The following is a 20,987-nucleotide window of genomic DNA, read 5'->3' as shown; positions in this document are numbered from 1 at the left end:
TCTTTTAAAAACGAGGCTTGAATCTAGAGAGAGAAGGAGAAGGGGGGGCAGAGAGATCAGAGCTCCACCCTGTGTACTACGCTGTCAAGGAATGCATGGAGGGACTGCAGGGACAGAACCGGGCAGACTCTGGGTCTTGGTGCAAACCCTTGAGACCAAGAGATTCCTTCCTGGTTTTGGACCAGAGCTCTTCCACATAGCTTCAGCTGTATTCAGTCGCCCACTCAGGGCCTAGGAGAGGTAATCATTCCTACTTTTAATAGGAATAGGGTCCTTTAATCTCTTTAGTTTAAAGTTATGAATGGGTTAGGATATCAATGATTAATGCTGCCACGCACCCAAGTAATTCTGTAACGCTGTTCTACTCTTTTTCTCAATAAAATCAAGCTTTCCTTTAGTCTGGTTTGGACCTGCATTTCTTGGGTTAAATATATATATACGCACCATTTAGGCACACTTCAGGGCAAAGTGCTTGTTCTTACCCCTAGCAAGAGATCCCCCTCCTCTCAAGGAGGTGTGTTTCATGGGACAGGTGTGTGGCAAGTTCACACACTCAGGTTCCCAAGAGCAAATGTAACAGACTGGCGGAGACTGGTGGGCAGCAAGGGTTGCAGGAAGCAAAGTAATGTGTGAACAGTCCTGCAATGCAGGGAAACAGGTAGCCAAGTTCTGAATGTGTCTGGAATGGGTGTGATTTCCTTTTCCTTTATTATTCTGTTTTACTGTCTCTTGGTTTAAAATAAGTGGGGAAATGTCCTTTAAATGCTGTGGTAATTTAGAGGTTAAGGTATAGAAATTCCCTGCCACACTGTTATCTCTCTCCTCTTCTGTCCTGGCAACAAAGCTTTGGCAAACAGTGGCAGCAATGGTGGCACTGTGTTTCACCAAAGTTGATACCGGATAGAGAAGGTAAACCCACGAGTGGCCAGAAGCTACTAAGGGGGTTCCCTAAACTGGGTCCCATCCATTCTGAAAGCCCCTGATAACACTTGTGTCTCCATCCCCTTCCGCAAAATCCTGGGGAACGAAGCCTTGCAAGTGGCTTGAGCCGGTGGTGCTAGGCACTTGGGAAAAGTGGAAATTTGCACTGAGAAGGTTCAGGGCTCTGGCTGGCAGAGACTCCCAACTGGTTCCTGTCCCTTTAGAAACCTCCGTCTTGTTTTTCCTTTTGAGAGTCAATCTGGGAGAAAAAGCTGGTGGGCAACAGCCTTCCTCATGAGTGACTTGATCTGGGAATGTGGCATTTGAAGTTGGCTCATCCCTGAACTTATTTTGAAACTAGGTTTGGCTGTTTTGTGTGCGCATTGTTGAACTCTTTGCATTTGGCTTTTGGTGTTGGAGATTTCTAAGCTATGGCAAAAGTGCCAGCCATGGAGGGAACCAAATGCTTTATGAATCCAGTAGAGCGCCTAACGAAAATAGAGAAATCATTGATTAATAAGGGAAGGTGCGTGTGAGGTAATAGTTGTTTTAAAAGAGAGAACCCCATGCAAATCATGAATGGGGCCTATGAGGAATATTGCCAAGAATACAAGCCTTCCAAATCAAAGGAAAATGCTGCAGCAGCTTGGGGATTTTATAATGCATGTCAGGATTTGTCAGATCTTTGAAAGGAGTCAAGGAGTAAGTTGGCGCAGGCAGAGGAGACATTTGATAAGGAAAGAGGTTTATGCCAAAGAGTGAAGGAGTTGGAAACTTTTGATAAGGAACAGGTAGATTTGAATGAAGGATGGAGAAATGACTGATAATTTTGGCCTTGAACAAATGAATATGGTAGCAGAAAAATCAGGTGGGCTTTTTCGTTAAGACAAATGGAGAGGGTGAGATATGAGGCATTAGCTCAGGCTGAGATGGCTTGTAAGGAGTTGAAAAAGAAAGAGGATGAATGTACCAGGGCAAAATTAATTACTGAACACCTATTGGTTAGAGCACGAGAGCAACGGTTGAATGTTAGCCATGGTAAGTGTAAAGCTCAAATTCAAGAACTGGAAAAACAGTTGCAGGTCCAACAGAGGCTGGTGGCCACAGTCATGCATGTTTCGGGTGATGGGGAGGAGGAATGGGGCCTTCCCCCTCTCTTCCCCCCTCCCAGAAGAGGCTGTATCATCTGCTCCTTTAAATCCTGAATGGAAGGAGTCACAGCTACTTGCACCCATTATAATGAAAAATGTGGTGGAAACCACTGGGATGGGGCCAGCTCATAATAAAATTGTCCAAGAGATTGTATGTTGGTCCCCTCCCAAGGCAAAGGCAGTGGCTGATATTTTGGGTTCTTTGAATTAGGACACAGTTTGGACTTGGTTAACTAGGCAGATGAAATGTATTCTATGGCTGATGCTCAAGATCTAATGCAGGTGGCAAGATATTGTGCAAATTGGAAGAAATCCCTTGCATGTTTATCAGGCCATGTGAGACGTCAGGAAGATGGCCAGTGTGAGTATAACAGAGACTTTCTGGAAGCCGTGCACATGGGGTTAAATGCTCAAACGAAGTTAGCAATAGGGAGGATGGATCTTGAATGTGTTATCTGGTGGGAACTGATTTTGGCTATTTCGCAAGTCTCTGAGCTCTTTCGACAGGTTGGGGGGGGGAAAGCCGCCACTGCACAGAAGAAGGTTCAGCTCGAGCCAATTCAAACTGTCACATAGACCAATCAAGGGCCTCATTCATCTGTTGTACCCAATGCAAATTGGGGACCCCAGGGGAGAGGAACTTGCCACCCTCTCTTGTCCCCTGGTTCCAATCGGGGTAATTTCACATCAGTGGGGGGGGGGAGACAGGAGACCTGGGTTCAATAACTCCAGCAGCAATCACGGCAACTTTTCTCCCTCCCACCAAAGTAATGACCCTACTCAGACCCGGCAGGGGAATGAACTGGTGGGTTTTGGGGATCCCCTCCGTAATCAGCTTTGGTCCACGCTTAGAAATCTGGGAAAAAATATGGATCAGTTCCATAAGCAGCCCACTGAAGTTTTGGCAGAGGCCTAACACAGGAGATTGAAGGCACAGGCTCCTGATATGGCCCCCTCCACCTCTGCTTCTGTTCCCCCCACACACACTGCCCCCACTGCTCCTATCCAGCTTGGCTCAGAAGAACAGAGGCAGGCCCTACAAGATGTGCACAATCGAACCCAGGGCTGCCCAGTTCCTGCTGCTCCAGTCACAACTGTGTCAATGTTAGAGCCAGCTTTGTGGGGCAGAATGAATGTGGAGGCCACAGCTTGGGGACGGAAGAGTGGCCAGAAAACCAAGCTTGGTTTTTTCAAATGAATCCAGTGTGGTGGAATTTTTCCCCAAGCAGCTGAATCTTCCATTGCTCCCATCTTTCTCAGCAGCGTCTCAGTTGATGCCTCCTGCGATCCCTGCAGCTGCCATCAGACCTCTGCGAAGGCAGACAAGTGCCGGAAAGGCTGATCCCTCTGGGAAGGGAGGGAGGAAATGACTGGGTGGTGGGTGGAGTGGCAAGGAGATCCTGGTCTTGGAGGCTACTGGGGGGAAGGGGGAGCAACGTAGCTGGGATTGGAGGGAGGAACATACAGCAGCAAAAGTTCCCCTGCTCTGAATAGCTCCACTCATCTCTGCCCCCATTTCTTGACACCTCTCTCTGCTGCGGGACCCAGAGCGACCTCCCGAGAAAAAGAGGAGAAAAGCAGGGGTGGCTGCCACTGCTGGGCCAAGGACGATTTGTTCAGCCCACCGTAAGAGCGCCTCAAGGGAAGGGTCCCCTGCCCAGAGCCAGGCGCTGACAGACCGCACGGGGCTCGGGGCTCCAGAGCAAACCTGATAACTCCCCAGCCCCACCCATGAAGAAGCCTCTCTCTACTGGGGGCTGCGGAATGCATATCATAAATGCATAATGATGTCATGAAATCATAAAGAATTAGTAATTGGGATGTCCACCCCAAACTCTGCTCTGTGCTAGGACAAATCATACACCCCAGGAAAGGGGAGGGTGCCCTCTATGAGATACCAGTGCATGCTGCCCGGCCCAAAGTGTCTGCTAGGCACAGAGTATGGATGAGGGCATCCATGCAAAAAAAAAAAATCAACAAAAAGAGGCAGAAAAAAAAATAAGTAACTGGTGGTACCCACCCCACAATCTGCTCTGGGCCAGGACAAATCATATGCCCCAGGAAAAGGGAGGGTGTATTCTAGGAGATGCCAGTCTTTCCCAGCTAAAATAATGAAAATAGGGGAAAATATGTAATTTGCGGTGACCACGCAAAATCTACTGTGGGCTGTGAAAAATCATTCACTTCAGAGAAGTGGATATTGTTCTCTGAGAGATACCACTGCCTCCTGCCTCGAAAGGTTTTTCTTGTGGACCCTCAGTTACTTATTTTTTTATACACACTGTTATGTTAGAGAGGACACCCTCCCCTTTCCTGGGGTGCATGATTTGTCCTGGCCCAGGGGAGATTTTAGGTGGGCACTCCCAGTTACTTATTTTTTCCTTTGTGTTTTTGTCTATGTTGGTTTTGCGAAGATGCCCTCATCCATGCCCTGTGGCCGGCAGAACCTCTGGGGTGGATGGGATGCACTGGCATCTCCTAGAGGACACCCCCCTTTCCTGGGGTGCATGATTTGTCCTGGCCCAGAGCACATTTTCAAGTGGGCACCATCAGTTACTTATTTTTTTTGTTTTTATGATATCATTATGAATTTATAATAATATCAGAAGCCTGATGATTTTGAATGCATAAATGTATTGGTATTCTTGATGGGGGGAGTCCCCCGATCGCAGTGATATATCACACAGGGTACCCCAACATACATTTTGGGGTTCAGAGACATGTTAACTTTCGCTTCAAGTGGCTGTAGCTGTCAACTTTTCTTCTTTTTAGTGTTTTGAATTTTCAAGCCGTGGCCTCCGCTGCTGGGCCAAGGACGATCCGTTCAGCCCGCTGGCAGAGCAGCCTCAAGGGAAGGTTCAACCGTCCAGAGCCAGCCGCTGGCCGACCGCAAAGGGCTCAAGGCTCCGGAGTGGAGCCTGACAACTTCCCCAGGCCCACCCGTTAAGAAGCCTCTCTCTGCCGGGAGCTCTTGAAGGGTTAACAAACGACGACAGAGCCGAAGGAAGGAGCGCAAACGAGGGACTTCCCTTTCCTGCCTCGCCTCTCTGCGAGAAACGGAGGCTGGAAGCGCCGGAGGAGCCCCTCTTCGTGCGCAGCGATGTTGGCCAGCGGGGTTGCGCGGGGGGAGCCTGGAGACAAAGGTAGGCAAGGAGGGGAGGGGGAAGGGGGCGAGGACCCCCTGAAGCGCCCCTCCCCACAGACCCTCCACATAGGAGGCTGCAGCTCTGCCCGGGGAACATCGTTCCTTTTAGTGATGGATTTCAGGGCCTTAAGCTTTGCAGATGTGGAAGCTTGATCGTTAGAACAGAGCTAAGGAGACACCAGTGCGCTAAATGGGCCGCTTCTTCATGTGTCCTCCTTTCTCCTTTGGTTCAGCTGGGATAGTTGAATAGTGAGGTTATTCTGGCATTAATTCCATTCTGCCAGCCCTCCCCAGTTTCCTGTTCTGTTAGAATTAAGGTCATAAGAACATAAGAACATAAGAAGAGCCTGCTGGATCAGGCCAGTGGCCCATCTAGTCCAGCATCCTGTTCTCACAGTGGCCAGCCAGGTGCCTGGGGGAAGCCCGCAAGCAGGACCCGAGTGCAAGAACACTCTCCCCTCCTGAGGCTTCCAGCAACTGGTTTTCAGAAGCATGCTGCCTCTGACTAGGGTGGCAGGGGAAGCCCGCAAGCAGGACCCGAGTGCAGGAACACTCTCCCCTCCTGAGGCTTCCGGCAACTGGTTTTCAGAAGCATGCTGCCTCTGACTAGGGTGGCAGAGCACAGCCATCATGGCTAGTAGCCATTGATAGCCCTGTCCTCCGTGAATTTGTCTAATCTTCTTTTAAAGCCGTCCAAGCTGGTGGCCATTACTGCATCTTGTGGGAGCAAATTCCATAGTTTAACTATGCGCTGAGTAAAGAAGTACTTCCTTTTGTCTGTCCTGAATCTTCCAACATTCAGCTTCTTTGAATGACCACGAATTCTAGTATTATGAGAGAGGGAGAAGAACTTTTCTCTATCCACTTTCTCAATGCCATGCATAATTTTATACACTTCTATCATGTCTCCCCTGACCCGCCTTTTCTCTAAACTAAAAAGCCCCAAATGCTGCAACCTTTCCTCATAAGGGAGTCGCTCCATCCCCTTGATCATTCTGGTTGCCCTCTTCTGAACCTTTTCCAACTCTAGAATATCCTTTTTGAGATGAGGCGACCAGAACTGTACACAGTATTCCAAATGCGGCCGCACCATAGATTTATACAACGGCATTATGATATTGGCTGTTTTATTTTCAATACCTTTCCTAATTATCGCTAGCATGGAATTTGCCTTTTTCACAGCTGCCGCACACTGGGTCGACATTTTCATCGTGCTGTCCACTACAACCCCGAGGTCTCTCTCCTAGTCGGTCACCGCCAGTTCAGACCCCATGAGTGTATATGTGAAATTCAGATTTTTTGCTCCAATATGCATAATTTCTGCCCATTCACTCAGTTTGGAGAGGTCTTTTTGGAGCTCTTCGCAATCCCTTTTTGTTTTAACAACCCTGAACAATTTAGTGTCGTCAGCAAACTTGGCCACTTCACTGCTCACTCCTAATTCTAGATCATTAATGAACAAGTTGAAAAGTACAGGTCCCAATACCGATCCTTGAGGGACTCCACTTTCTACAGCCCTCCATTGGGAGAACTGTCCGTTTATTCCTACTCTCTGCTTTCTGCTTCTTAACCAATTCCTAATCCACAAGAGGACCTCTCCTCTTATTCCATGACTGCTAAGCTTCCTCAGAAGCCATTTAATTCAGGAAAGCAGAAAGGTGGCCCTGCCCTCCTTGTTCTGGGGTAGCCTGGCAGACTAACTACTTAGCGAGTGACGTTTCTCCTGAAATGGGTGCAAATTCGTGGGAGCTACTTTCTGCTCCCTCTTCCTACACTCCAGGTGTAAGTTCCCTACTAAATCAGAGGATGTTATCCAGTTTCTCCACACCACGCTTCTTGATGGCACATCCACAGTGTACATTGAAAGCATATGGCTTCCTCCAAAGAGTCCTGAGAGTTGTAGTTTGTGAAGGGTGCTGGGAATGTAGCGCAGTGAGGAAAAACTATTATGCAGGATGCGTTGGGGGAAGCCATGTGCTTTACATTTGTGTTGAATGTGCTTTAAAGGTCTGATGTGATCATATACTTCCATCATGTCTCCTCTAAGCTATTTTTCTATGGCAAAAATCCCCAAATGTTGCAACCCTTGATCACTTTGGCTGCCCATCTCTCTACCTCTTCCACCTCTAGAATGCTATTTTTGTGATCAGGCAACCAGAACTGAAGACAACATTCCAAGGAGGATCACATCTTCGACGTGTATAATGGCGTTAAGATATTGGCAGTTTTATTTTCAATCTGTGTCTTAATAATCCTTCACATGGAATTCATTGATTTCATAGATATAACATATCTTAACTGAGGCATCCTCTATGACCTCGAGGTCTCTCTCCTGTCAGTCACCACCGGTTCAGTTTGGATTTTTTTACTTCTGTGCATCACTTTACACTTGCTTTCATTTAATTGCATTTGCTCTTTGGAGAGTTCCTTTTGGAGTTCCTCACCATCCCTCTTTATTTAATCACCCTGAACTTGATATCAACAGTAAATCCATGTCATTTAGCAACCAGTTTAAAAGCACAGGTCCTAATCCTGATGATGGGGGGGAACACTTCTTACATCCCTCCATTGGGAGAACTGTTTATTTATTCCGACTTTCTCCTTCCTGATCTTTAAACAATTCCTGATGCATGAGAGCATATTTCCCGATATCCCATCATTGCTGAGTTCCACTCCATGTTTGGTAATTTTGTCTTTACTAATATTTTCCACTATTTTTCCCAGAGCAGCTAGTAGGCCTCTGATTTCCCTGATACCAGTCCGTATGGTAGCAAGTCTTCGAGAGAACATACATATCTTTGTTAGAAGATCAGATGCCATCTGGACCTGAGGTGATTTGTGAACTCTAAAGGAAAAGATCCCAATTGCCCCATCTCTCTTCAGAGCGTGAGTGGAGGGCAGATAATGTCCGTGCCTTGCCTGGGAGTATCAATGAAGAAGGCAATGGTTTTCTTCTTCCAGGGATTGGTGATCTTTGAGGAAGGGTCCTTGCACTTCACCCAGGAGGAACGGGCTCAGCTGGATCCAGACTAGAGAGCACTGTACAAGGAGATCACGCAGGAGATTCATGAGATGGCGATTTATGCTGTTAGAATTAGGAGAGGTTAAGGATAGCCTTCTTACTCCCTTCCTGGCACCCCTGCTTCACAAATCTGACCCACAATGCATTTCAGATTATCCGTTGGTGCTGCCATCATTTCCTACACCCCCTTTTCACAGACAGGAAGGCTCTGGGATGCCAATTTAGTACTGATAATTCTGGGATCCTAGGACAGCACCCCCTGTGCTTCCCAGCCAGAGTCCTCTTTAACTTACTGTAAGGCCTAAAACCAACACTCTTCCTCTTTTGCTGCCACCAGTCGGAAGAGTCAGCTTTTCTTTAGCACCTCAAAATCCTTTTACTCGGTAGTGGGGAACCCACATATTCCTAATATTCGCTTCAGAACTCCTAATCCAATCTCTCAACAGCCACCTCTTCCTCTCCACATCAACCTCCCTGTCTACAACCACCCTGTCCAACCCCCACCACCATGACTCAACTGTCATCCTCTCATTTATACCTTCAGCCATTCAAACACACAGCCAATCATCCTCCAGCATTCTACAGCCCATGTACTCACCCTTCTCACTCACTCCACTTACCATATTTCCTATAATAAACCTGCACTTACCATATTTACATTACATTCACATACAGGAACATCACAAATGCATCTTTGCATTTGAGGATTTTTTCTTGTAGCTACCCTTGCCAGTCCAAGATTTCTTGACTATTGTCTCCAGTTTGGTTAATGACTGTGCCAAGCTATTGATAAACCTTGACAAGTTCAATGTCCTCGTTGCCAACTTTGTTTTTCTTATGTGCCTTCAAGTCAATTATGACTTATGGTGACCCTATGAATCAGTGACCTCCAAGAGCATCTGTCATGAACCACCCTGTTCAGATCTTGTAAGTTCAGGTCTGTGGCTTCCTTGATGGAATCAATCCATCTCTTGTTTGGCCTTCCTCTTTTTCTACTCCCTTTTGTTTTCCCCAGCATTATTATCTTTTCTAATGAATCATGTCTTCTCATGGTGTGTCCAAAGTATGAGAACCTCAATTTCATCATTTTAGCTTCTAGTGACAGTTCTGGTTTAATTTGTTCTAACACCCAATTATTTGTCTTTTTCGCAGTCCATGGTATCCGCAAAGCTCTGCTCCAACACCACATTTCAGATGAGTTGATTTTTGTCTTATCCACCTTTTTCACTGTCCAACTTTCACATCCATATTTAGAAATCGGGAATACCATGGACTGAATGATCCTGACTTTGGTGTTCAGTGATGCATCTTTGCATTTGAGGACCTTTTCTAGTTCTCTCATAGCTGCCCTCCCCAGTCCTAGCCTTTAGCTTTACTCTGATTTTTGATACGACCAGTTCATGATCTGTATAGCAGTCTGCTCCTGGTCTTGTTTTCGCAGAAAGTATGGAACTTCTCCATCTTGTGCTACCAATTGTATAATCCATTTGATTCCTATATTGACCAGCTGGTGATGTCCATGTGTACAGTCGTTTTTTCGGTTGCTCAAAAATGTGTTTGCAAGGAACAAATCATTGGCTTCACAGAATTCAATCAGTCTTTTTCCTGCTTCATTTCTGTCTCCTAAGCCCCATTTCCCCACACTTCCTAGTTCTTCTCTGTTCCCTACTTTTGCATCCCATTCCCCCTTGATTATCAACATATCTTGCTTTGGTGAGTGATCAATTTCCTCCTGTACTTCTGCGTAAAATCTCTCCAATTCTTCTTCTTCTGCATTTGACGATGGAGCGTAGATTTGGATGATGGTTATGTTAATAGGTTTCCCATTTAATCTCATTGATATCACTCACTCAGACCTTGCGTTGTACCTCCTAATTGCTTTTGCTACAACACTTCTCACTATTAAAGCACCCCGTTTCTTCTTAATTTCTCATTTCCTGCATAAAATATTTTGTAGTTGCCTGATTGAAAATGTCCCATTCCCGTCCATTTTAATTCACTCCTGCCAAGTATTGTAATGTTGATATGTTCCATTTCTTGCTTGACAATTTCTAACTTTCCCTGGTTCATGCTTCTGACATTCCATGTTCCTATTGTGTGCATTGTTCAACTCTGGACTCTTCTTTTGCATCTGTGCGCATCAGCCTCTGGGCTTCCTTTTGGCTTTGACCCAGCTGCGTCATTAGTCACAGCTCTACTTGTCCTTGTCCTTTGTTCTTCCCCAGTAGCTCGTTGAGTGCCTTCTGACCTGGGGGTTTCATCTTCCAGCACTATCTCAGGTTGCATTTTGGATACTCTGTTCATAGGGTTTTCGTGGTAAGAGATTCCTCTGAGTTTGGATGCATCTTCGTCTGGTGTCTCAGCTTTGACCATTCTGCCTTGAGTGGCCCTGCTAGGAGTCTAGCCTCTTGGTCTAGACTCCTGATGGCATTGCTTTCAGCTTCTTCAACACGCTCAAACCCCCTCCCCATGTTAAGGTGTGCGTCTTACAGGGGGGCAGGCAACATAGCAGGAGCCAATCCAATATTTTGGCAATACTTTATAGGCTTTATCTCCACAGACCCAATTATGTCCTACTAGAGCTTCCCATGGGCCTTTGTGGAAGGGGGAAAGACCATGTTTTCCATGGCTGAACTTACTAGCTTTGGTAGTAGGGTCAGCTATTCCCCACAAGGGACACCACCACCTGGATCATGAGGGTTGCTAGTCCTGTTCCGAAAACACGCTCCCCAGTTCTTGAGGCATTTACAGTCCCATGCTTGATGACCACCAGAATTGATAAAGGCAAAACAATAGATCATGTCATCAATGGAATAGTTACAGGAAGCATGAAAATCATGATAATGTTGGCAGAAAGTGGGATTCTGGGTATGGTTATAATGAAGAATTTTATACATCCACACATATAAACATAGATGTTAGAAGGTTTATGTTTATGAAATATAATAATATCACAAGGAACTAAGCAAAAAGGCCCATGGTCCTATGAGACCCTAAAATCTAGTCTCATAGAGAAGCAAGTTCAGCTTGAACTTCTCAACTCATGAAATGAAGCAAACAGGCCTATGTGTGTGATTAACTTTAATTAACGAGTATATTGTTCAGAAGCAAATGAGCATGTAACTCATGACTGATATTTTAAACTGATCCTGAGCAATTAATTATTAGTGAAATAGTTGGCAATCATATATATTTTATTCTTGATTTTGTAGAAGCAATGGCTCCAACTAGTGGAAAACTTTGTAACATTCTCAAAGTAGGAATGAGAGAAACTTTGTGTTTTAACTCTCATTTTTTCGATGTCCCGGTGTGTTTAATTTCCGTCTTGATTGGTAGAATACAAACTTTGTCAGTGGGTTTTTGTGGTAAAAGGTATTCTGAAGTCGTTTGCCTTTTCTATTCCTCTGAAGCTGAGAGATAGTGGCTGGGTGGCCCTCAGTAGCTTTAGGAAAGGCTGACAAGGCTCCCGCTTCCCTGCACCCTGGTCCTGGACTGCATATCCCACCTCACCCTAGAGGGCCCTGCCTCAGTCTTCAGTGGGTTAAGGTGGGGAGGCGGGAGAGTGGGTGGTGGGCGTCATCTTCCCTGGTCAGCTCAAATCATCGCTTGTGGTCGGGTTTGTCCACCACACCTATTCCCCAGAGGAATAATGTCAGTCACTGGGCAGCCCCAGTCCAGCCCTCTTCTTCACTGCCTCGGCATTTTCCCCACTCAAAGTCACCATCATCCCTATGGCTTCCCTAATGTAAACCGCTCAGGGAGCTTCAGCTATGGGGCAGCATACAACTGGAATGAATGAATGAATGAATGAATGAATGAATGAATGAATGAATGAATGAAAGAAAGAAAGAAAGAAAGAAAGAAAGAAAGAAAGAAAGAAAGAAAGAAAGAAAGAAAGAAAGAAAGAAAGAAAGAAAGAAAGAAAGAAAGGCTGCCTGGGCTTAACCACGAAGTGGCAAGTCCTTCACGTTTATTGCATGAATTCTTGGGGACTTCTGCACTTTCAAAACCTGAATTTAAGATGGTTGTGTAGCAAAGAATTGTGTTTTGTTAGTGTGGGATCTTAACAGGTTAACATTTGGCTTCTGTATTAGAGCTATGAGTTGGCAGCTTTATTTCCCAGCTGGGGGTAATCAGAGGCCCACCCTAACACCCCCTTGTCAGGAGAAGCCGGGCTCCTTCAAGGTCGTAAAGCCCTTGAAGTTTCAGGAAGGATGTTCCATTTGGCCAGTGATTGCTGGGCCTTTATGCCATGAAGAAATTTCCTGATTGGTTAATTGGTGCTGGCCTGTTGCTGCGGAGTTTGCCATAAGTAAAAGGTTAGAATTGCTTTTAATACGTCTTTTAATAATATGCCGGTCTTCCACTTTGGACTGGAGGCTCCAGGGCCTGCATTGGGGGAGGGGAACTGGGCCTGAGGGAAAGGCAGAGCTTGGAAGATTACTTTTAAAAAGTAATAAATTACAGGTACAGTTACATGGCCCCCCAAAAGTAGTAATGACCATTACAATTACAGTTGCTCTGAAAGTAACTGCTTACTTTACTTTTACTCAGAAGTAATTGCTACAATTACATTTTAGTTACTTTTCTAAAAAAAATTGCCTACAAGGTGCTGGCCTTGGCTGCTGCACATCTAAGTAGCCTAAAACAACATTAAAAATAAGCACACACACAGTGAGGGTAGTAGAATACATTTTTTATCCATAAGATTAACAGAATGGCATAACAGAATCTCACATCCCCTCACCCCACCCCCAGCAATGATGATACGCCAACACACATTTTTTTGTGTAGATATATTGCCTCCAGCTCTTTTCTCCTTCCACTCCCGTCAATTTTAAAACAATTGTTTTCTCCACCCCGTCTCGCTCTCCACCTCCTCCCTTGTTGCCTCCTAAGCACCAAAAGAGCATGAAGGAAGAACAACACTGCACAGAAGCCCAATTTGAAGCATATGATTTTTATTCACAAATCAGAGAAGCAGAAGAATCCCAAGTAATGCACAAAAGTAATGCTGGAAACATTACAATTATGCCTCAAAAGTAATGAAGTCACTACTTGTTCTATTACCAGCAAAATGTAATGAAGTTACCCACTCGTTCCTCAAATAAAGTAATAGATTACAAGTAATTTGTTCCTTTTAACTAGTTACTTCCAAGCTCTGGGGAAAGGACTAGGCAGTTCAGCATCAGGCTCTGGAGGTTGGTCCAGAAGCTGCAGCTGGTGCAAAACGCAGCAGCAAGACTGCTCAGTGGGGCAGGATATCCCCGACATGTCGCTCCTGCTGCTGCTGAAAGAATTGCACTAGCTGCGCATTTGCTACTAGGCCAAGTTCAAGGTCTAGTCTTGGTGTACAAAGCCCTACACAGCTTGGGAACAGCTTGGGACTGTGTGCAGAGCGGGGTTGTGCGGGGAGAGCCTTGAGACAAAAGTATGCAATGGGGAGCAGAGGGGAGGGTGGGAGAGGGCTAGGACCCCCCTTAAGCAGCCCTTCCCACTGTTACGCCAAAAGGCTCTTTACATCTGGAGGAAACTCCAATAATCACCAGATGAGAAACCAGGATATAAAACAACACCTTTATTGATTGATTACCAATATCTTTTGCAAAAGAGAGATGAAGCATTCGGCTAATGCCCGAATCCTGCTCTGAAAGCATAGCTACACAGATTACATTGATATATGGCTTCAAATCCTCCTCACACACAGCCCCTCCCTTATTGCTTGTTAGCAACAGTTCTCAGTGTGCTCCATTGTCTTGCGTTGGGCTAGCTTCCTAACCTTGAGCACTCTTCGTGCCTTACCTCCCCCAGGCACAGCACATTCCAGCTTGAATGTATCTTGTTACATGGGATGAACAAGTTAGCAGAGTGTTCAGCCTGCACAGGCACTTTTAGTATCCACAGATAAATTTTGTTTTCTGCTGTTTCTATGTTGATCAGGTTAACTCATTTTCTGCTGTGTCAAATCAACACTACATACTATAGTTCCCAAACTATATATCTCATTTATCACACCATGGACCATCCAGATCGGAGGCTGCAACTCTGCCCCATCCCATCTGCTTCTCCCCTGAGCTGGGCTGGCTGTGTTGGGCCAGATCGAAGCATCCCTCGGAACATCTGTGGGTCTGATGATGAATTTCAGGGCCTTCAGCTTGGAGATGGAGGCGCCCCATAGTCGGAACAGAGCTAAGGAGACACCAGTGCGCTCAATGGGCCTCCTCTTCATGTGTCCTCATTTGTCTTAGAGGCAAAAAGTCTTCCTTCAAAAAATGGAAGTCTTGTCCAAATGAACAAAATAAAAAAGAACACAAACTCTGGCAAAAGAAATGCAAGAAGACAATAAGGGACGCTAAAAAAGAATTTGAGGAGCACATTGCTAAGAACATAAAAACCAACAACAAAAAATTCTATAAATACATTCAAAGCAGGAGACCATCTAGGGAGACAATTGGACCCTTGGATGATAAGGGAGTCAAAGGTGTACTAAAGAACGATAAGGAGATTGCAGAGAAGCTAAATGAATTCTTTGCATCTGTCTTCACAGTGGAATATCTAGGGCAGATCCCTGAACCTGAACTAACATTTGCAGGAAGGGATTCTGAGGAACTGAGACAAATAGTGGTAACGAGAGAGGAAGTTCTAAGCTTAATGGACAATATAAAAACTGACAAATCACCGGGCCCGGATGGCATCCACCCGAGAGTTCTCAAAGAACTCAAATGTGAAATTGCTGATCTGCTAACTAAAATATGTAACTTGTCCCTTGGGTCCTCCTCCGTGCCTGAGGACTGGAAAGTGGCCAATGTAACGCCAATCTTCAAAAAGGGATCCAGAGGGGATCCCGGAAATTACAGGCCAGTTAGCTTAACTTCTGTCCCTGGAAAACTGGTAGAAAGTATGATTAAAGCTAGATTAACTAAGCACATAGAAGAACAAGCCTTGCTGAAGCAGAGCCAGCATGGCTTCTGCAAGGGAAAGTCCTGTCTCAGTAACCTATTAGAATTCTTTGAGAGTGTCAACAAGCATATAGATAGAGGTGATCCAGTGGACATAGTGTACTTAGACTTTCAAAAAGCGTTTGACAAGGTACCTCACCAAAGGCTTCTGAGGAAGCTTAGCAGTCATGGAATAAGAGGAGAGGTCCTCTTGTGGATAAGAAATTGGTTAAGAAGCAGAAAGCAGAGAGTAGGAATAAACGACAGTTCTCCCAATGGAGGGCTGTAGAAAGTGGAGTCCCTCAAGGATCGGTATTGGGACCTGTACTTTTCAACTTGTTCATTAATGACCTAGAATTAGGAGTGAGCAGTGAAGTGGCCAAGTTTGCTAACGACACTAAATTGTTCAGGGTTGTTAAAACAAAAAGGGATTGCGAAGAGCTCCAAAAAGACCTCTCCAAACTGAGTGAATGGGCGGGAAAATGGCAAATGCAATTCAATATAAACAAGTGTAAAATTATGCATATTGGAGCAAAAAATCTGAATTTCACATATACGCTCATGGGGTCTGAACTGGCGGTGACCGACCAGGAGAGAGACCTCGGGGTTGTAGTGGACAGCACGATGAAAATGTCGACCCAGTGTGCGGCAGCTGTGAAAAAGGCAAATTCCATGCTAGCGATAATTAGGAAAGGTATTGAAAATAAAACAGCCGATATCATAATGCCATTGTATAAATCTATGGTGCGGCCGCATTTGGAATACTGTGTACAGTTCTGGTCGCCTCATCTCAAAAAGGATATTCTAGAGTTGGAAAAGGTTCAGAAGAGGGCAACCAGAATGATCAAGGGGATGGAGCGACTCCCTTACGAGGAAAGGTTGCAGCATTTGGGGCTTTTTAGTTTAGAGAAAAGGCGGGTCAGAGGAGACATGATAGAAGTGTATAAAATTATGCATGGCATTGAGAAAGTGGATAGAGAAAAGTTCTTCTCCCTCTCTCATAATACTAGAACTCGTGGATGTTCAAAGAAGCTGAATGTTGGAAGATTCAGGACAGACAAAAGGAAGTACTTCTTTACTCAGCGCATAGTTAAACTATGGAATTTGCTCCCACAAGATGCAGTAATGGCCACCAGCTTGGACGGCTTTAAAAGAAGATTAGACAAATTCATGGAGGACAGGGCTATCAATGGCTACTAGCCATGATGGCTGTGCTCTGCCACCCTAGTCAGAGGCAGCATGCTTCTGAAAACCAGTTGCCGGAAGCCTCAGGAGGGGAGAGTGTTCTTGCACTTGGGTCCTGCTTGCGGGCTTCCCCCAGGCACCTGGTTGGCCACTGTGAGAACAGGATGCTGGACTAGATGGGCCACTGGCCTGATCCAGCAGGCTCTTCTTATGTTCTTATGTTCTTATGTCCTTTGGTTCAGCTGTGAGAGCTGAATAGTGAGGCTCTTCTTTCAATACTTTCATTCTGCCAGTCCTCCCCAGTTTCCTGTTCTGTTAGAACTCCAAGAGCATCTGTCATGAACCACCCTGTTCAGATCTTGTAAGTTCAAGTCTGTGCCTTCCTTTATGGAATCAATCCATCTCTTGTTTGGCCTTCCACTTTTTCTACTCTCTTCTGTCTATCCCAGCATTGTTGTCTTTTCTAGTAAATCATGTCTTCTCATTATGTGTCCAAAGTATGATAACCTCTGTTTCATAATTTTAGCTTCTAGTGACAGTTCTGGTTTAATTTGATCTAACACCCAATTATTGGTCTTTTTCACAGTCCATAGTATGTGCAAAGCTCTGCTCCAACACCACATTTCAGATGAGTTGATTTTTCTCTTATCCGCCTTTTTCACTGTCCCAACTTTCACATCCATACATAGAGGTCAGAAATACCGTGCTCTGAATGATCCTGACTTTGGTGTTCAGTGATACATCTTTGCATTTGAGGATCTTTTCTAGTTCTCTCACAGCTGCCCTCCCCAGTCCTAGCCTTCTTCTGATTTCTTGACTATTGTCTCCATTTTGGTTAATGACTGTGCCAAGGTATGCATAATCCTTGACAAGTTCAGTGTCCTCATTGCCAACTTTAAAGTTACATAACTCTTCTGTTGTCATTACTTTAGTCTTCTTGACGTTCAGCTGTAGTCTTGCTTTTCCACTTTCCTCTTTAACTTTCATCAGCATTCGTTTCAGCTGGTTTCTGCTAGTAGTATGTTATCATCTGCATATCTTAAATTATTAATATTTCTCCCTCCAATTTTCACACCTCCTTCATCTTGCTCCAATCCCACTTTTTGTATGATATGTTCTGCACATAGATTAAGTAAATGTGTGATAAAATATACCCCTAGGGCCGCATTATGACTTTCGTGGGCCCTAGGCTCTTTTGCCTTCTTGGGCCCCTTCCTTCATAATAATATCAATATTAAAAATTATTTTTGATATAACTTTAAATACTGCAACATTTTTTTTTCTGTTTTAGGCAAAATTTAATAGATTTTCATGGGCCCTTAAAGTTTCATTTTTTTCTTCTGATTTTAAAAGAAATTAAAACATTTTCATGGGCCCCTAAAAGTATTGTGGGCCCTGGCACTGTGCCATAAGTTGGCCCTGCTAACACCCCCTTATCCGTAGAAGCCGGGCTCCATCAAGGTCATGAAGTCTGGGGAGTTTTAGGGCGGATGTTCCATTTGGCCACTGATTGGTGAGCCCTTATTCCATGAAGAAATTTCCTGATTGGTTAATTGGATCCGGCCTGTTGCTAGGCAGTTTGCCATAAGTATGGGGCTCAAACCTTGGCTTTTGTTCCTCTCTTGGGTCCCATCATGCCTATCTGATGCTGCCAGTTGAGCTTCCATTTTGCATCAACTCACCTGCCTGTTCCTCTCTCTGAGGAGAGGGGACTGTGCAACTGTCTACCTGTGTGTAAGTAGAGACTAGGCTAGATAGCTGGTTTTTCTCTTGGGACTGAACTCCGTATGTTTTACCTTGTCCCTTTAGGGTGTCGATATTTGGGTGGATTTTTATGGTTTGATGACTTATGCCTGGAATTGGACCTGATTTGTGGAAGTGTCCCTTTTTTCTCATCCTTTTATTCACTTTTATAACCAGTTAGACCACTTTTTAGGAACCTTTTACTCCTATGGTATTTTAATAGTTTTTTACTTGTTTTGGTAAGGATTTCTGAATTTTATCTTTTTGGAAGGCATAGGTTAGAAGGAACAGATCATGCTTGGGGATTTAAATTTAATGATTTGTTGGAGTAAGTTTTGTTACTCTGCTTATTGACCATCTTCACTTGAAGCAGCGATGAAATAAGAGATCTTTCAACAAAGAGGAACATGTCATGAAAACCTGAATTCAATATCGTTCTGTAGCAAAGAATTGTAGGGTTTCATTTGATATTGTCTCACATTCTCACATTCCACGTCCCTATTGTGTGCATCTCACAACTCCGGACTCTCCTTTTGCATCTATGCATATCAGGCTCTGGGCTTCCTTTTGGCTTTGACCCAGTTGTGTTCTTAGTCACAGCGCTACTCGGACTTGTCCTTTGTTCTTCCCCAGTAGCTCGGTGAGTGTCATCTGTCCTGGGGGTCTCATCTTCCAGCATTATCTCGTGTTGCAGATAACAGGGGACAAACCTTTTTGGGAGGGAGGGGATTTGAGCTGCCCTCTGGGCACTGGCAAGGGCCATGTTCCTGTCAGACAGGATCCATCCAAGGTTTTTAAATTCCAGCTGTGCATAAGTACTGGGCTGTCCACCTTAAATGGAGGAACAAGAGAGGAAATTTTTGTTACAGTTGTCTCTGTGTGTGTCTCTTTTCACAACCTGTTACCAAGCACCTACTGCTAAACTAACTCTGTGCAAGGCCTCGAGCTTTGACAGTTAAACTCTGATATCAACAGAGCTCCCAAAAATACGTTTTCAAACTACAAATCATAATATATTCACAGGATTTCTCCACAGCATTTTATCTCCTTTCCTTTTCATTCCATCAGGATACATCTGGGGAGTCAAGGCTGAGGGAGAACCATCTGAAGTATCACTGGAAAAAGCTGAGGAGCAGATGCAGGAGCAGAAACTGAGGAGTCAAGATGGAGCAAAGAGACAAAAGGAGAGACAGACTCACACAGGAGACAAACATAAATGCCTGGAGTGTGGAAAGAGCTTCAGTCGGAGTGGCCATCTTACTTCGCATCAAAGTACTCACACAGGGGACAAACCTTATAAATGCTTTGAGTGTGGGAAAAGCTTCAGGTGGAGTAGCGCCCTTACGCTGCATCAAAGAACTCACAGAGGGGACAAACCTTATGAATGCTTTGAGTGTGGAAAGAGCTTCAGGTGTAGTAGCAAACTTACTTTGCATCACAGAACTCATACAGGGGAAAAACCTTATAAATGCTTGGAGTGTGGAAAGAGCTTCAGTCGGAGTTGCAGACTTACTTTGCATCACAGAACTCATACAGGGGAAAAACCTTATAAATGCTTGGAGTGTGGAAAGAGCTTCAGTCGGAGTTGCAACCTTACTTTGCATCAAAGAACTCACACAGGGGAGAAACCTTATAAATGCTTGGAGTGTGGAAAGTGCTTTAGTCAGAGTAGCACCCTTACTTCGCATCAAAGAACTCACAAAGGAGACAAACCTTATGAATGCTTGGAGTGTGGAAAGAGCTTCAGTCGGAGTTGCAACCTTACTTTGCATCAAAGAACTCACACAGGGGACAAACCTTATAAATGCTTGGAGTGTAGAAAGAGCTTCAGTAAGAGTAGCCACCTTACTTCACATCACAGAACTCACACAGGGGACAAACCTTATAAATGCTTCGAGTGTGGAAAGAGCTTCAGTCAGGGTAGCACCCTTACTTCGCATCAAAGAACTCACACAGGGGACAAACCTTATAAATGCTTCGAGTGTGGAAAGAGCTTCAGTCAGGGTAGCACCCTTACTTCGCATCAAAGAATTCACAAAGAACAAACCTTATAAATGCTTGGAGTGTGGAAAGAGCTTCAGTCAGAGTAGCACCCTTACTTCGCATCAAAGAACTCACAAAGGAGACAAACCTTATAAATGCTTGGAGTGTGGAAAGAGCTTCTGTCAGAGTAGCACGCTTACTTTGCATCACAGAACTCATGCTGGGGACAAACCTTATAAATGCTTGGAGTGTGGCAAGAGCTTCAGGAATAGTTGCAAATTTATTTCACATCAAAGAACTCACACAGGAGACAAACCTTATAAATGCTATGGGAAAAGCTTCAATGAGAGATGTGCCCAACAAATGCCGCTCTCCTCTCCATTCGTACCTGTGGGATTTATAGTTGCTCAAAATGCTTGAAATCTGGATGGAATTTTGAGAGTCAGCCCCTTCAAGAACAGCCAGTAAATAATTCCGTCTTCCACAGTTGTAATTTGGAACATTTCCATCCCCAGTAGACATCAGCTCTAGCAAAGCATCATACATCACCGTATTTTTACAAATAAATTTCTCACCGCAAGTGAAGTTTGGATTCAAGGACAAGGGTTGCAAGCAACAAGTCATTCTTAGCCCAAAGCATTAAGTGACCTTGCGTGGTAAGAACATGAAACCCACCACTAACCCCCAGTTCCATCACTGCTGCTAAGAGACCCAGTGCCTGCAGGTAGAAGAGACCATCGCCCAAGGGAAGGAGAGGCCGCTGCTGCTGTGCTGCTGCTGCTGCTGCTGCGGGACCTCCACCTCCACCTCCCTTCCCTGAGGGACTTCTGCCTGGCAGGACCAGGCCCCAGGTACCCAGCCAGCTAGGACTGATTATCACCATCTGTCCCTCTCTGGAG

The 20,987-nt window shown here is 45.0% G+C and overlaps 1 protein-coding gene across 1 annotated transcript; it reads left to right on the top strand.

The window, feature by feature from the left end:
- The first annotated feature begins 5,104 nt into the window (after positions 1-5,104).
- On the top strand, positions 5,105-20,175 carry LOC133381860 (zinc finger protein 239-like). Its single transcript, XM_061621419.1, has 2 exons — positions 5,105-5,215; positions 19,174-20,175. The coding sequence occupies exons 1-2, from the start codon at positions 5,173-5,175 to the stop codon at positions 20,157-20,159; spliced, it is 1,029 nt and encodes a 342-aa protein (XP_061477403.1). The 5' UTR covers positions 5,105-5,172; the 3' UTR covers positions 20,160-20,175.
- The last annotated feature ends 812 nt before the right edge of the window (positions 20,176-20,987 follow it).

This window comes from Rhineura floridana, chromosome 3 (assembly GCF_030035675.1).
Source record: "Rhineura floridana isolate rRhiFlo1 chromosome 3, rRhiFlo1.hap2, whole genome shotgun sequence".
NCBI lineage: Eukaryota > Metazoa > Chordata > Lepidosauria > Squamata > Rhineuridae > Rhineura > Rhineura floridana.
This window is presented reverse-complemented; position numbering and strand designations above follow the sequence as displayed.